A 16,688-nucleotide genomic window follows, 5' to 3' on the forward strand; every position below is an offset into this window, starting at 1 on the left:
GTATGCAGGGCCCGAATTGGAATCCACAATTTAAGCCAAATTAGTCAGTGACGTATAGCTCAACACTGCTACTTTAAAGCTAGCAGAAATTAATCAGATTTCAGGAAACCAATCCCCCTCAAGTTCCTCAAACATGTCTATGGCCCAATCCCAATCAGAGCCCAGTCCAAATCAGGCCCAGTCCCAATCAGGCCCAGTCCCAATCAGGCACAGTCCCAATCAAGCCCAGCCTAACCAGGCCCAGCCCCAATCAGGCACAGTCCCAATCAAGCCCAGTCCCAATCAGGCACAGTCCCAATCAGGCCTAGTCCCAATTAGGCACAGTCCCAATCAAGCCCAGCCTAACCAGGCCCAGCCCCAATCAGGCACAGTCCCAATCAAGCCCAGTCCCAATCAGGCACAGTCCCAATCAGGCCCAGTCCCAATTAAGCACAGTCCCAATCAGAGCCCAGTCCCGATCAGGCACAGTCCCAATCAGAGCCCAGTCCCAATTAGCCATAGTCCCAATCAGACCCAGTCCCAATCAGAGCCCAGTCCCAATCAGGCACAGTCCCAATCAGAGCCCAGTCCCAATGAGGCACAGTCCCAATCAGAGCCCAGTCCCAATAAAGCCCAGTCCCAATCAGGATCAGTCCCAATCAGAGCCCAGCCCAACCAGGTCCAGTCCCAATCAGGCCCAGTCCCAATCAGGCCCTGTCCCAATCAGAGCCCAGTCCCAGTCAGGCCCAGCCCCAATCAGGCCCAGTACCAACCAGGCCCAGACCCAATCAGGCCCAGTCCCAATCAGAGCCCAGTCCCAATCAAGCCCAATCCCAATCAGGTCCAGTCCCAATGAGGCACAGTCCCAATCAGAGCCCAGCTCAACCAGGTCTAGTCCCAGTCCCAATCAAGCCCAGACCCAATCAGGCCCTGTCCCAATCAGAGCCCAGTCCCAATAAGGTCCAGTCCCAATCAGGCCCAGTCCCAATCAGGCCCTGTCCCAATCAGAGCCCAGTCCCAGTCAGGCCCAGCCCCAAACAGGCCCAGTCCCAACCAGGCCCAGACCCAATCAGGCCCAGTCCCCATCAAGCCCAGACCCAGTCAGGCCCAGCCCCAAACAGGCCCAGTCCCAATCAGGCCCAGTCCCAATCAGGCCCAGTCCCAATCAGAGCTCAACCCAACCAGGTCCAGTCCCAGTCCCAATCAAGCCCAGACCCAACCAGGCCCAGCCCCAATCAGACCCAGTACCAATCAGAGCCCTCTGGACTCACATGTTACTCACACTTTAATGGCGGATTTCCGGGGACTCAGGGAACAGGGGCTGGAGGGGTACACAAAAAAGTGAAATAGGCTTTTGACATCACCCAATATGTGACGTTGCTGAGAGACGGAGACGCAAACTTACTCAAATAGCTCTATGACAAGAAAGGAAGAGTCGAGTCACCACCTGACCCAGGCACACTCGAACTGTACATTCCCAGGGGGTGTGCCGTTGGCTGTTGGACGACTACAAAACACAGGTTCAGTAAGGTACGATACTCATTTAATACAGCTATTTCTAGCCAAGAAATTTTAATTGTGGGTTCATGCAGTGTCATAAAGTTACAGCATGAATAAGGCTGGGTGTATTTGTCAGGGAAAATATTGGCCTACCGAGCAGTCACGGCAAAGCTGTTGAAAATCACAGAAAACTGAAAAATCACGGATTAAGGGATTTAAAAACATTAATTTATTAAATTAATCAATATCTCATGCTCAGCAGTGGGGAATGATTGATATAACATATGCAAGTGCATTAACAGTTACTGTATTAACAGTAGCCAACAAGTGCTTGAAGTTTCAGAAAGATTTGTGGCAGTTGCTGCTTGTAGCAAACACAAGTAAAATGCATTTAGCCAATTCAGTCCAAGACAGAAATAATGGTCGTGTTTTCATAGTTACTATTACATGTAACATATACCCCTTTCTTTCCAAAAGAATGACAGGAACTTCTTACATTACTGACCAGAACAGAATTTTTAGAAGTTTCCTCGATTTACAATGATTTAGAATTAACAAGAGAGTAGACAGAGAGCGCAAAAGGTCCGCACAAGAGTCCTCACAAAAAAAGCTTTTTTGACAATGGGACTGCCCTATGCCCTCATGAGCTTGACGGGAACACGCTTTTGAGTCCACGAATCCAGAGAATGGGATTCAGCCTGTGGCAACTAGGGCCTAACACTTGATGAGCTCCTTAGCTTCTTAAATTCAAATCCAACATTCCTGCAACCCTACTCTGAAGATATAGGCCATTTGACAAAAACGAGAATTTTTTTGTTTGTTTGTAAAGAACCGAATGGGCCATTTAGCTCCACAGTGCCCCTTGTGGCATGAAGTTGTCATTATTGCAGGAGCCCCACATTGCTGTTCTTCTGAAGTTCGTCCGGTGGTGAGTCTCCTTTCAGGAACTGCTCAGTCATCCACATAATAAATCTTCCAGCCTTAGACAAAAGCATTAAAAACCATGCTTTGTGTGTCTATGTAGTTTGTTGTCTGTTTAACAGTCAATGAGTTAACCATTTTCCTAAAATCTTAAAATAAAAGCAGTAAAATATTAAAGTAAACCATTTCTTCATTGTGAAGAATTATTATCATGGACTCTCATAAAATATATCCACCTATATTACCTGTCCCTCCTGGACAAAGTAAAATGGGTTATGTTTTTTATCCATTCTATTCCTAGTCTTAATTTTCTCAGATAAAATACCCTTCTGTCACCATTAAGACAGCCGCCCTCCAAACAGTAAAAAAAAGTCACTTTAAGCATCTTGCTCTTGCAAATTCCTCAGAAAACTTTAACTTCAGCGATGTCGATGCCCTTTGTGCTGTTTCTGGGTCCCTTCATTGTGCCGTGGTGGCAGCAGTGCGTGCACAAGTTTCATCGGAAGGCAGCGGTTTATTACAAGGCATGCAGTCCCACAGAGCCACAGCTGTGTGTGAGTGGACGAGAGGGGAGGGGGGGGAGGGTGTGGGGGGGGGGGGTTAAGAGCTGCCAGCATTCTTCTTATTCGGAGCTGTGACTCTGAGAGAGCCTGTGAGCGAGCGTGGGCTGGGTCTGCTGCTGGGTCTGTGAACGGGGAGGGAGAGCGCTCGGTCTGCAGGGCGCACAGATAACCTGGGAGATTCACCCGCTGCTTTTCCCTCTCTCCCACAAGGGGAACTCATGTCTGGCTTATAGACATGAAGACCTTTGTGCATTCCAGGACTTTTCTGTTTCTCGCCCTTTCTGCTGCTCAGGTCCTGTTTGTCCGGTGCCAGGACGGAAACAGTGGTGAGTGAACGCGCCTTGTGTTGGTTTTTGACGCGCTTTGTGTAGGTTTTTGACGCGCTCTTTGTAGGTCTTTGCTGACTGCGTTGTGCGTGTTGGCAGTTTTTGGGGAGAGCTGCTGTGATGGTTAGTGTAGAACAAGAGCTCAGCGCGCTGGCTGGTGTTACACAGACGTGTAGTTCCGCTGTGCTCTGAGTGAATGTTACATGATGTTTTAGCTGTGCTCCAGGTACATGATGTTTTAGCTGTGCTCCAGGAACATGATGTTTCAGCTGTGCTCCAGGAACATGATGTTTTAGCTGTGCTCCAGATACATGATGTTTTAGCTGTGCTCTGAGTGAATGTTACATCATGTTTTAGCTGTGCTCCAGGAACATGATGTTTTAGCTGTGCTCCAGGAACATGATGTTTTAGCTGTGCTCCAGGAACATAATGTTTTAGCTGTGCTCCAAGTACATGATGTTTTAGCTGTGCTCGAGGAACATGATGTTTTAGCTGTGCCCCAGGAACACAATGTTTTAGCTGTGCTCCAGGAACACGATGTTTTAGCTGTGCTCCAAGTACATGATGTTTTAGCTGTGCTCCAGGTACATGATGTTTTAACTGTGCTCCAGGTACATGATGTTTTACATACTGACTCAGTAGGCTTTGTTTAGCATGACTCGTTTCCCATTGCCACACAGGTAAAAGCGGAGAGAGAACATCGTAAAGTTGTGTTAGCTGTTTTGCGTGTTCATTGTTGGTTGAGTACGGTGCGGCCAGTTGTACAGCGTAATGAGCAGATAAGTTTGGACATGTTCCTTCCTCTTTGGGCTTGTTGGCTTGTTTGTTAAGTTGTAGTTTGCACGGACAGATTGGCAGTGGAAGATGAACGCTCTCGGTCCGGGTGACGCTTGGCGGACTTCAGTCGGACTCTGGGTGTTGGTCTGGCTGTTGGCGGGGGGGGGGGGGGGGTGTGCACTTCTGTAGTTGTAACCCTTTGTATTGCTATCGCTAGGGGGGGAGGGGGGTCTGTAAAATCTTGCTCGCATACTTGCTCTACTCCTTTCACCTTGTTTGGTTCATTAAATGCTACCCACATTAATCAACCCCCTGCGCCCCCCCCCCCCCCCCCACACCCCCCCTCGCAACCCCCCTGCCCACTCTCACATCTGCTTCAGCACCAACCCTAGTGGATTTTTGAAAGAAGGCAGCTCAGATCATAGTTTAATGCAGGACAGATGTGGGAGGGCTGGGATGTGCATCTCACTGAAATGGTGACTGGGTTTATTCTACAAATGTAGGAAACGACCGTGTATCACCGTAACTCAGCATTAGTATTCCTTATTAAAACTACATCTTAACCACATATGATGCTAAAGTTCCCTTAGTAACGACACTCACTCACACACACACACACACACACACACACATACACATATACACACAGATGATGGACAGTTAAAGCTTTCGTATCAAATAAGGCTGTGTTAGCAAGTCCTTTGGCACACTATTAGATAATTCACATTTTAATTGAAGGGAAGCATAGCTGAAAAATAATAACTGGCTGTGTCTTAAATACTGTGTGCCATTTGAGTGCTGCCCTGTTCTCAGTGGTTCATAATTTATGTATTATCTAGTATTTCCTTTTGGGGGAGTGAGGACTTTTAAAATGAGCCCCCTGGTGGCCGTGGCCGGTCCAACATACAGGGAGCATGAAAGTAATTCCCAGAACACAGGCTGAAGTGAACAGAGATCTTCGCCCATGGATAACCAATTAAAAATGCCACAGCCTGTGAAATCACCGCTCATTTGGCTGCACCATTTGCACTTGTTAGAAAAGAGTGGTTTCAGCTATTCAAACGATGTACATTATCTGTCTGATTTAGAAAAGAGTGGTTTCAGCTATTCAAAAGATGTGCATTATTGGTCTGATTTAAAAAAGAGTAGTTTCAGCTATTCAAACGATGTGCATTATCTGTCTGATTTAGGAAAGAGTGGTTTCAGCTATTCAAACAATGTATATTATCTGTCTGATTTAGAAAAGAGTGGTTTCAGCTATTCAAACGATGTATATTATCTGTCTGATTTAGAAAGCCAAACGAATGCGAAGGCTTGTTGCACGGCTCAGCAGCGCTGGGTGGGACCTGACAGAAAGCAGACCCCGGAGATCAGGAACGGGGGCAGGGGTGAATGAAGCTTCACCAGTCAAAGCTGAAACGGAATGGAGCCCGGGCTCCAGCGCTAACCGGCGGTTTCCGCGGTTCTCATTGTTTTGATTGCTATTACTGTCCGGCTCCTTTCGGCTGCTCGCTCCTCCACCGGCCCAGCGAGGACGGCTCGGTTTCCTTATTTGGCCATTTCTGCGGTAGAGCTGCACCCTCCGGATGTGCTGGAAACGGGATTTGGGAAGACAGGCTGTGCCAGTTCATAGGGACAGACAGATGTTCACACAGTTTTGTAGATCGTCGCAAAGCTTCACTGAATGTGGCCCCCTCATAATACGTGTGTCCACACACCAGTCGCAGCTCGATGTGAAGTTTGAGCTTGTGCGAGACTCCCTTCATGAAAATTTGATGTTATAGTTTTAACATTACTGCAGAGATGTGGGCACAGTTTGCAAGCACACATGTATTTAGGTGAAGCTGAGGGGGACGTGTAGCGCATAGCAGCGGAGGAAAGCAGTGAAGCCGAGGGGGCCGTGTAGCGCATAGCAGCGCTAGAAAGCAGTGAAGCTTAAGAGGGCCGTGTAGCGCATAGCAGCGCTAGAAAGCAGTGAAGCTGAGGGGGCGTGTAGCGCATAGCAGCGCTAGAAAGCAGTGAAGCTGAGGGGGCGTGTAGCGCATAGCAGCGGAGGAAAGCAGTGAAGCCGAGGGGGCCGTGTAGCGCATAGCAGCGCTAGAAAGCAGTGAAGCTGAGGGGGCATGTAGCGCATAGCAGCGCTAGAAAGCAGTGAAGCTGAGGGGGCGTGTAGCGCATAGCAGCGCTAGAAAGCAGTGAAGCTGAGGGGACGTGTAGCGCATAGCAGCGCTAGAAAGCAGTGAAGCTGAGGGGCCGTGTAGCGCATAGCAGTGTTGGAAAGCAGCTGGTTCACACGTTTCGCCTCTGCCCCCGTGTTTTAAAAGCCACCAAATTATCCCTATAAAGGCCGTGAACCCCTCAAAGGGCAGAACATCTGGCTGAGGTTTGATTGTGTGTCACGTCGTATCGTCCCAAACCAAACGCAAAAGACCTTCGCCTCGAACGGCTTGGGCTATTTCAGTACGTAGTACTTTATGGTTTACTCAAATGAAGGGTTCTGAAGTTTCTCGTACAATAAGCTCGGGTTTGGTGGAGAGGCAAAACAAGCTGCTGATTGGGCCACGAGGCAGCCAGCAGAAATTCCTGACACACCCGGTGATCCAGAGTATAAATAAATTCCTACAATGATAGCGGTCCTCTCCTGCTGGGCTGCATAAAGAGCATTTTTCACCTAAAAGCATGATGGCGCCGGTGTCCGCCCGCGTGCTCGGAGACGTTACGCTACCGTCAGCAGAACATGCCTTCTGCGTTGCAAGCTGTTGCTCAACTGCCATTTTTATGTGGAAAATGGTGGCTGGAAATTAAACGTGGTGAAATTTTCTAGAACAAGGGTAATTGCAAGCAGCGTGTAAAGAGGTTGCAAAACAAGCAAAGAAATCCATGTAAACTGAAGAAATGCCAGCTGTGGTGTTTACTGAAGCTGACTAGATTACTGCAGAAGTGGAAGCTGGGCGACTCTTCAAACATAAATCTTTTGATGAGTGGAAACACGTTTGAAGTTTGAAACCATAACGTTAAGAGAATGGTAAAATTCATATCACGTGTGCACACATTCACATTCGACTGCCTGAAAATAACCTCAAAACATTTCATGGCCAGAAGGAAAGAAAGAAGCCTTGCTTTAATTTTGAAGCTATAAAAAGCATACGCAGATAATGCATACACAAAAGACAGCCAGCAACGTTTTTTGTAGTTGAACTAAAATATAGCTTTGGCCATTCCATATTTTCATATTTAGCAAGATGCTGATGAATAATGAATATAAGCAAGTTAAGGCACATGGAACATGTGAGGTGGTTATGAACCACATGCAAATGATGCAAGAGCATTCCCCCTTCCAGGCCTGCCCCTTCCCGACCTACTCGCTCATAAAATGCACTCCAGACGTCTTCAGAAAGGAGCAAAGAATGCATGACGTCACCTCAGCACAGACGCCACACTCCGTGAGACAGGAACTTAAAACTTTTAGCTGTACGTCCATCACCAGTTAGTTATGCGGGTTTTTCCCCCCATATTTCTACCCTAACAGTGAGAGTGCTATACATAAATGCAGCATTAAGTAACACACACAAGTTATTTTTTTAACGCAAGAGTCAGGTCAGGGGTCAGTGCCAAGCAAGCTTCATGTCACCTAGAGAGATTTATTCTTCACTGAAAATGTTGACGTCAGCTTTTCCCCGAGCAACAAGAAATGACCACAATTCATAATGTGATTTTGGTTGTTGTGGCAGTATCTATCAAAACACAACAAAGTATTGATTCAAGGTCCAGTCACAGATGAAGACCACGAGGCACTCTGTGCATTGAAGTGATTACATGGTTCTGCGCTCCCCGCTTATGGAAATAGCGGACCGCACGTGGTCCAGAAACACCTTTCTGAGCCCCGGGACTCCGACCCAATATTTCACTGTCACCCGGCCTGGGCCTCTGGGGCTGAACGTGGGCTTCTCCCAGACACAGATGATTTAACTGATAGATTTTTGATTCCGCGCACGCATGTCCTGCCTCTCCATAGGAACGGCTTTTACAGTCAGCCGTGGCAGCCAGCGAAATGTGGAAGGTGATAATTTCCAGATGTTTAAAACTGTTTGTTTTGGCTGCGTTTGCGAAATATTAAAGCTCATCACGGCTGCGAGCAGCGGGGGGGGAGGCCGCGGCGCGGGTGTCAGAGCGCGGCCGGGGCCGAAGGACGGGGAGGCGCGGGCCAGTGAGCTCAGAGGCTCCCTTACTCTCCGTTCGCTTCAGTGTGCCAGCAGCAGCCCTTCTGAAACGCGCGCTTAAGCACCCGTGGCCTGTGGTGACAGACCTGTCAGTCTCTTCCTGGCGAATTTGTTCTGCTATTAGAACATTCCGGCAGGTCAGGGGGCGGAAGGGGGGGCCTGCGGGGCGAGGGCAGGAAAGGTGGACCCAGCCTGGCTGCAGTGGCAGTGTCACCCCGAGCAGGTTTCTGAGTTCCGGCTGTTTGCACAGCTGCTTTTGCTTGTCTGAACATTACGGAGGCGTGGCTTCTGTACGGAGGAGGACTTGGGCTGGCTGGCAGCGACCTGGTCTCCCAGACCTGCGAGCGTGTCCCAGCATTCCCTCCTGCGGCCTCATGGCCCAGGACATATGGCGGCGTGCGATGCATGATGTCATACGACATTAAAAAGCATTTACAGGCTTAGTGTAAGCACACGGGCCTGGTTAGGAAAACCCAAACTATCATTTTCACACAGAGAGCGTTCCAGCAATTCATTAATCAGTCAGACTTAGCAAAAGTAGAAAAAGAAAAAAGTTCATATTTACACCAGAAAAATAGATTTTAAAAAAATTCATGACTTGGAACCCTAGCAGGAGAAATATCTGGATTTAATAAACACAGAACTGACTCGCAATTCAAGACAGGTGTCAGATTTTTCCTGCTTAAACCCAACAAGGATAGTTCATCAAACTGTGTTTGTGACCACGATAAAATTTTAAAAATAAAAAGTAATAAATAAATGCAGAAATAAAAGCTAATTATTTATTATTTTTGTGAAAATTAAGGACAAATGTTGACTGAATCCAAGACAAGAACATATTGGTCATGCCTCATGATCAACCATAGACCTTCACGTGCAGCCAAAATAGTGGCATAGCTGACCAACATGCTAAATGTCTCTGACACCCATTTCTGAATGATCTAACACTATCACATGCATCGTAACAGCTTTCTTAATTAGCACATTCATTTCAGTTCCTTTCCTCATACCTTTGCTCAGTGCATTTACTCTCGTTATTGTGATAATGTGCTCAGATTAGCCTTAGAACCCAGCACAGAGGATGCTCCTGTTTGGGGCTCCGGCAGAGGCAGGGCTGGGTCTCTGTGCAGCGTAAGGTCTGTGCGGAAAGTTCCATCATATGCAGTACAGGCCTGTGAGCTCAGCTATGCCCACCCTGCTGTATCTCAGAGATCATTCTGCTACATTTACATTACTATCACTTATCCAGAGCAATGTACAGTAGTGCAGAACCTCCAGGTGCTCCTGTTTCCTCCCACAGTTATACTCCCGCCATTGCTCTTGACCGAGGCACTTGCTTCAGAGCTGGAGTTGGTCCCCGGGCGCTGCACTGTGGCTGCCCACTGCTCCTAAGTAGCTAGTATGGGTCAAATGCAGTATGGCACAAATTACCCCCCGGGGCTCAATAATGTGCATATCATATCGTATCAGTATGACACTCAGGAATGGAGCAGTTTCACCAAGAAGGCACAGAGGCCTATTTATAATCGCTAGGTTTAAGGTCACTCTAATATAGAACAATTATGTCCATAATGCCTTTATGCCGATTATTTGTGGGTTTGTGGAAGATCTCTGCTTGGAAAAGTCTAAAAATATGCAAAATGCTGTGAAATATTAAAGGACTGTAAATGTTTCAGTCGCTTCTCTCATGGATAATCGAGTGAAGATGGTGATGATGTCAGCTTGCTAGCTGTGGTAGGAGCCATTCCATCTGGGGTTCATTAAACTAATGTGCCTCACCAAAAAGAAAAAAAGTATCACATTAGCTTCAGCAAACTTTGTGTCTTCAGCATCGACAGGATTCCTTGAACAGTTGTGACAAGTGACTTTGTAATGTCCTGTACTGCATGTGGTCTGGGTCATGTGATTGCGTTTGGAATTATAGTTTGTTTTCACTCAACACAGCCGGTATAGCTGATACTGTTCTGCTTAGCGCAACGAAGCATGGAACAGTTGGTTGCATCCAGGAAGGCTAAAGAAAATGAAGGTATTTCTTGGTCAGCGATGGAGACAAGTGTTCAGAGATCCTTGCTTACATTTGTCACTCAAAGTTAAGAGCACAGACCAATGCATCTGGACCACTGTTTCTTTAATGTCTCTGATGAATGATCAATGACCATTCAGCCAGTACTCTGTTACTGGTTTTTTCTAGAACAAATGGTCTTAGTTTTCAGCAGACACGGATTAGGAAGCTGATCCCTGGTGCTGATGTAAGCAGAATCTGACATATGTGAAATGAAATGATCTACTACAGCATTAATGTGCTTCACCATGAAGCACTGTGGGTAATAGAATAATCTCAGAACTACAGCATTAATGTGCTTCACTATGAGGCACTGTCGGTAATGGAATAATCTCAGAACTACGGCATTAATGTGCTTCACCATGAGGCACTGTGGGTAATGGAATAATCTCAGAACTACAGCATTAATGTGCTTCACTATGAGGCACTGTGGGTAATGGAATAATCTCAGAACTACGGCATTAATGTGCTTCACCATGAGGCACTGTGGGTAATGGAATAATCTCAGAACTACAGCATTAATGTGCTTCACCATGAGGCACTGTGGGTAATGGCTCCAGCAGATTTTCCCACAGCACGTGGAGCTCCTCTCTCAGACAGAAAGGGAGCAATCCAGCCAGACTAGTCGGATGTGGAAAGATTGCATGTTGCAGTGAGTCATGAAGGCCGGCACAATTTGATAATTGTACATTGTGGAGAGGTTTCCAGGACCTGCGCAAGCTGTTAAACTGAGGCAATTTCACTTGCAAGAGGAAAGAAACCATTTGAATAGTAGGCTTCAGCTCTGTACAAATTTTCATGTGAAGTACCAATCATAAGGTACAATCTGTGGCATATACTTGTGTGTGTAAGTGTGTGCGTGTGTATGTGTGTGTGCATGCATGTGTGTGCATTGTATAGAAGATAATTTATGCTCATTAACACATTTGCTAATATCCCCTTGGACTCTCCCACAGTACAGCACTGTATATAAAACAGAACCATAGTTTGGCTTGTTCTGCAACATTTACTGTAAAAAATAAAAGAATAAGCTTCCATAGAGAAGACTGTGACTAAGGCTATAATAACGACAATGATGGTTTGCATTTGAAGACTCCAGATTCAGACAATGATGTGTTCCCTAGTCAAGAAGCTTCCTCATCTAATTGCAATGTCCATAGCTGTCTAAACAACAGTTTCACTGGGATATCTTCCATCCAGGGTCTTTCAGACAGAACACAGTATCAGTCTAAGAGGGAAACTGTTTTTCTCTGTTGTAACTGTTGCTGCTGTTAAGTTAGCGTTCTCTGTTTTGGCCAGACTGTGTTTCAGAGCTCTGTGTTAGGCCAGACTGTGTTTCAAAGCTCTGTGTTAGGCCAGACTGTGTTTCAAAGCTCTGTTTTGGCCAGACTGTGTTTCCGAGCTCTGCGTTAGGCCAGACCATGTTTCAGAGCACTTAGAGCTCTGTGTTAGGCCAGACCGTGTTTCAGAGCACTTAAAGGTCTGTGTTAGGCCAGACCGTGTTTCAGAGCACTTAGAGCTCTGCGTTAGGCCAGACTGTGTTTCAGAGCACTTAGAGCTCTGTGTTATGCCAGACCGTGTTTCAGAGCACTTCGAGCTCTGCATTAGGCCAGACCATGTTTCAGAGCACTTAGAGCTCTGTGTTAGGCCAGACTGTGTTTCAGAGCTCTGTGTTAGGCCAGACTGTGTTTCAGAGCACTTAGAGCTCTGTGTTAGGCCAGACTGTGTTTCAGAGCTCTGTGTTAGGCCAGACTGTGTTTCAGAGCTCTGTGTTATGCCAGACCGTGTTTCAGAACACTTAGAGCTCTGTGTTATGCCAGACTGTGTTTCAGAGCACTTAGAGCTCTGTGTTAGGCCAGACTGTGTTTCAGAGCACTTAGAGCTCTGCGTTAGGCCAGACTGTGTTTCAGACCACTTAGAGCTCTGTGTTAGGCCAGACTGTGTTTCAGAGCACTTAGAGCTCTGCGTTATGCCAGACTGTGTTTCAGAGCACTTAGAGCTGGATTTCCTCTGCCTTATCTGACTGAAGATATGATGATGCAAACAGTCGGTTCCTGCCTGCTTGTCGGGAGTCCCCAGTCACTAGTTTTTTTGCGAGGGGGTTGTTTTTTTGGAGCCCAGCCCAGAAGAGACTTCACAGAGCAGGCTCCGCTCGTTAGAGCTCACTATCTGAGCTCCAGGAAGCCCGGTCTCTGGGGCGCGTCTACTGCACAACTGGATTTGTCTGCGAACGATTAAACAACCTTTCAGCCCGATGACGAGTGGCACAAAACAGAAACTGTTATTCTGTCCTGTGAGGTTTTAATGTTTTTAGCAGATCCACTGTGACGTGTAACACCACAAGCCACCTAAACAGCAACTTAATATATATATAACAAAATATACAGTAAAATATAAAATTAAAATATACCCACTTCATCATGTTTACCCCGGCAGGGTGGTGCACTGACAGCCATTTTCCAACTTTATGCCCTGTTGTGACTCTGATCACATGACAGCTGGGTGGCTTAAATGCTGCTTACAGCTGTCTCTGTTTGCATTATATATTTCTTTGGCAGGAATCCTAGCACCTTATTCAGACACGGAGCTAGGATTCCTCTGAAAATGGCAGTATACAGCAAGCCCAGGAGAACTCCTCTGTTTAAACTAATGTCATCAGCGCTGTGCAGTCTGTTAAAAGCTTTTGCTCATGTTGCACGCGTCAGAGAGACACAATCAGGCTGGGCTCCAGGCTTGCGGTGGCCCCAGGTCAAACTGGGGATCGGTGGGGGGGGTGAGAGTGATTGCAGACCCATGGGGGAGGGGACAGCTGCTAACCATCATGGATGCAACACGTGGATTTAAATTATTTTTTTTTATTCTGCACCCCCCCTCCCCAAACCCTTCCCTCACACACTGAGGGCACCCTAGTGGACCAACCATGTTGCTTATGCCTAAAACTGGCCCTGGAGAGACCATTATGCCTGTCGCTCTGTATCTGACTCCAGCTCAATCCAGACACATTTGGGGTCCATGTGGCGGAAAGGCCAAAAATCCGTAAATCTGTAATCTGTAAATCTGTAAACCTTGATTCTCTGTAAACAGGAAACAATTTTATTATTATTTTTTTTATTTTAAATAAAGGAACTGTATTTTTCCTGTATCTGAAATTAGGCGTCACTGTTCCAAAGTTGAGTTCAGTGTACAGATATGCTGTAAACCGAGCAAGGCCTTTGGGTTCAGTATGAAAGACAAGGTGACCAATGGGGCAAGGGCTTTGGGTTCAGTATGAAAGACAAGGTGACCAATGGGGCAAGGGCTTTGGGTTCAGTATGAAAAACAAGGTGACCAATGGGGCAAGGGCTTTGGGTTCAGTATGAAAGACAAGGTGACCAATGGGGCAAGGGCTTTGGGTTCAGTATGAAAGACAAGGTGACCAATGGGGAAGCAATCGGCCTTCACAGTGTAACAGTACACTGCTGCCCCCCATGAGGGACTGTATAATTCCTCTGTAATGTGGGACTGACCACACTGCATTTGTGACTCAGGCCAATAAGGCTAATCACACTCTTTACTGTGGGCATTATGGGTAAATACTGCAACACTGAAAGCATATGTAGCCTCTAACAGACACTGAGATAAATAATATATACAGTACTTGTGTCTTTTCAAAGTCATTGGCTTTTGTTTTAGAGCCTAATTTTATCAAAAAGAAAAACTAAACCAGTGCAAACTAGCACAGCCTGTAATCTGCCATGCTGTACACACATCAGCACCCTGCAATGTACTGGACCATTAACAGTGCTGTAGCAGCGATTACCACCATCATATCATTATCAAGCAAAAACACAGCTATGTTCTTTCCCCTGGCAAATAGAGCCGCGCACGCACACTATCAAAGATGAACAGAATACTAGAACTCCACCGAGGTTCTGTCCTGAAGGACACGTAGCCCTGCCTTGGGGTGGAAAGAGAAGACTGAAACGAACGTGTAATGGACAGAGCAGGCGGTGGACCACAGCGAAAGGGTGAGTCATGGTTTGGGAAGTGTAGTAAAAACACATCCCAGGACTGTGGAATGGTTTTCCAGTGGTGACTCAAAGGGGGGGGGGGGGGTATTTATGACACGGGAACCCCAGGTTACCTTGGGATGATAAATTGTGCATGCTATACTGTAAGGCAATTTCCCAGCAAGGCTAGCCGCTACAAGCTGAACCATGCTCCCTGGAGTACAATCCCCCAGGAAGAGACAATGGCATCTGAATTACTGCACCACTGTCTGAACAGAATCTAGTGGGGAATACATACACCATGACCCCAAGAGGCAGGCCAGAATGCATATATCAGACACCAGGAACCCAAGAGGCAGGTCGGAATGTTTGCTTTAACTTACTTTACATCCAGGATATATTTCTAGACCTCGCAAAAGCAAAAGAGAAGGGAGTGGGAGTCTGTCATGTTTATGTCGTTGTAAATTATTTCTTTTTTCTTTTTCATCGGTCATGAATCAGAAAACTGCTCGGTTCATTGAATAAGTGATGGAGAAGGTGATGTCTAATTCTGGGAGGAAAACTTTCTCTCCACGATGCGTGTCTTAAACTGATTTCCTTGAAGTTCAAATCAGGTGGATATAAATTATTCAAATGTTATCAAATGCTACGTTTATTTATTTATTTTTTGGAAAATCGTTAAAAAGGACATATACTGCTTTATATATATAATGCTTGCAAATGTATTCAGAATGAAGGCACAAAGTCATTAAGTGTTTAATCTCTGTTAGGTTCATTATGAATCTTCAGGGTGTAGTATAGTGGCTGTTTCCGCTATAGTACAGAGAGGAGGATCATGTAAAATGATGTAAAATATTTTCCCAATAATTGAACATTGAGCAAATCTGGCTCTTTGTTCACTCAGAGCAAAGTTTCAGCCACACCCTATAAGCTGCATCCGATAGAATAATAGCCCGATCTGTGCTGCTCTTCCTTACTATTTAAACAACAAAATGGCCTCGGGCTGTCATCTCAGAGAGAAAACTGGAGAGGGTGAGAGAGAACACTTTAATTTATTTTGGAGCTGGATCTGTGCCCCCCTCCTCTGCAAATGCATTACACAGCTGAGGATTAGCATCTGTCACTGGCATGAGCTCTGCTCGGGAGCTACGTAAGTACACTGCGTCCCAAATAATACAGTCCAATCAGATGATATATCAGAGAGCGTAGTGTGAATCGCAGAGCTTTCTATCTTTTTTTGAATAAATGTTAAATTCTGTGCATTTTTTGTTGAACATTATAACTAACAAAAAACTAATGATTCCCAACAAGGCTTTTGCTCATCATTCTTTGCATATTGTACTGGATATTGTACATATGATCCAGTTGTTTTAATGCACATCTCAGGACAGTTATTTATGATCTAATACTGAAGGTGCTAATGATATGATATGAATGAGACAACATAAATAATGACCTGTGCAGGTGTCCCTCCAATTCCCTATGTTATCGGCTTCAATTTTGAACTCGCCAAACTTTATTTAGAAGTGAAAATTCACTCTTTCATATATATATATATATATATATATGCTATCAGAACAGCATCTATCAGACCAGCATCTATCAGATCAGCGTCTATCAGACTAACATCTATTAGATCAGCATCTATCAGACCAACATCACTCCCAGTTATCGGCATTGCAGCGGCCCGGTAGCGGCAGATCCATTCACACTACTCCGCAGCCTTTGAGCAGCCGATGCTCAGCTGGACGGCCTGCTAGTGGGCCACAGCAGGGCGCACTCGTGACAAGCTGGCAGCCTGTCTGCTATGGTGGCCACTGAGGGCAGCTGACTGCACAATCTCTCCCACACAAGTCTCAGAAAAGCGCAGCTGTGGCTAGCTGTGATTTCATGTGAATAAGACGTGACTCAGTACGCAATCCTAAACCAGGACCTCCATAAGTACGTACAGATATAATAAGTATGATTATATGCGTATTAGTATAATTCATAGTTTCATTTTTATATCTCGTGGTTATGCAGTATGCATTCTCCAATATGGTCTGCAATTATGGGACATTTATAAAATAGCCTGGGTGTTGTGGGACAGGCATTCCGTTATAACATTAACAAAACATATAAAATATTATTCCATATCCACATTAAAAGAAAGCAATCTGTATTTCTGTAAAATTACTGGTCTCAAAACACACACACATCCACGCACACACACACACACACACACCAAACAAGCACCCATACACACACACACACCCATAAGCACACACACACACATCCACACACACACACACACACACACACACACACACACACACACACACACACACACACATCCAGGCACACACACACAC

The 16,688-nt window shown here is 46.0% G+C and overlaps 1 protein-coding gene across 1 annotated transcript in view; it reads left to right on the plus strand.

Moving 5' to 3' along the window:
- Positions 1 to 3,031: 3,031 nt before the first annotated feature.
- col5a2a (collagen, type V, alpha 2a) overlaps positions 3,032 to 16,688 on the plus strand; it is a 62,348-nt gene continuing 48,691 nt past the window's right edge. The window contains exon 1 of the mRNA XM_035393918.1: positions 3,032 to 3,289. Coding sequence (XP_035249809.1) covers positions 3,199 to 3,289 — 91 coding nt within the window. The 5' untranslated portion in view covers positions 3,032 to 3,198. The remainder of the gene's footprint in view (positions 3,290 to 16,688) is intronic.

The sequence above is a fragment of the Anguilla anguilla genome, chromosome 15 (assembly GCF_013347855.1).
Source record: "Anguilla anguilla isolate fAngAng1 chromosome 15, fAngAng1.pri, whole genome shotgun sequence".
Taxonomy (NCBI): domain Eukaryota; kingdom Metazoa; phylum Chordata; class Actinopteri; order Anguilliformes; family Anguillidae; genus Anguilla; species Anguilla anguilla.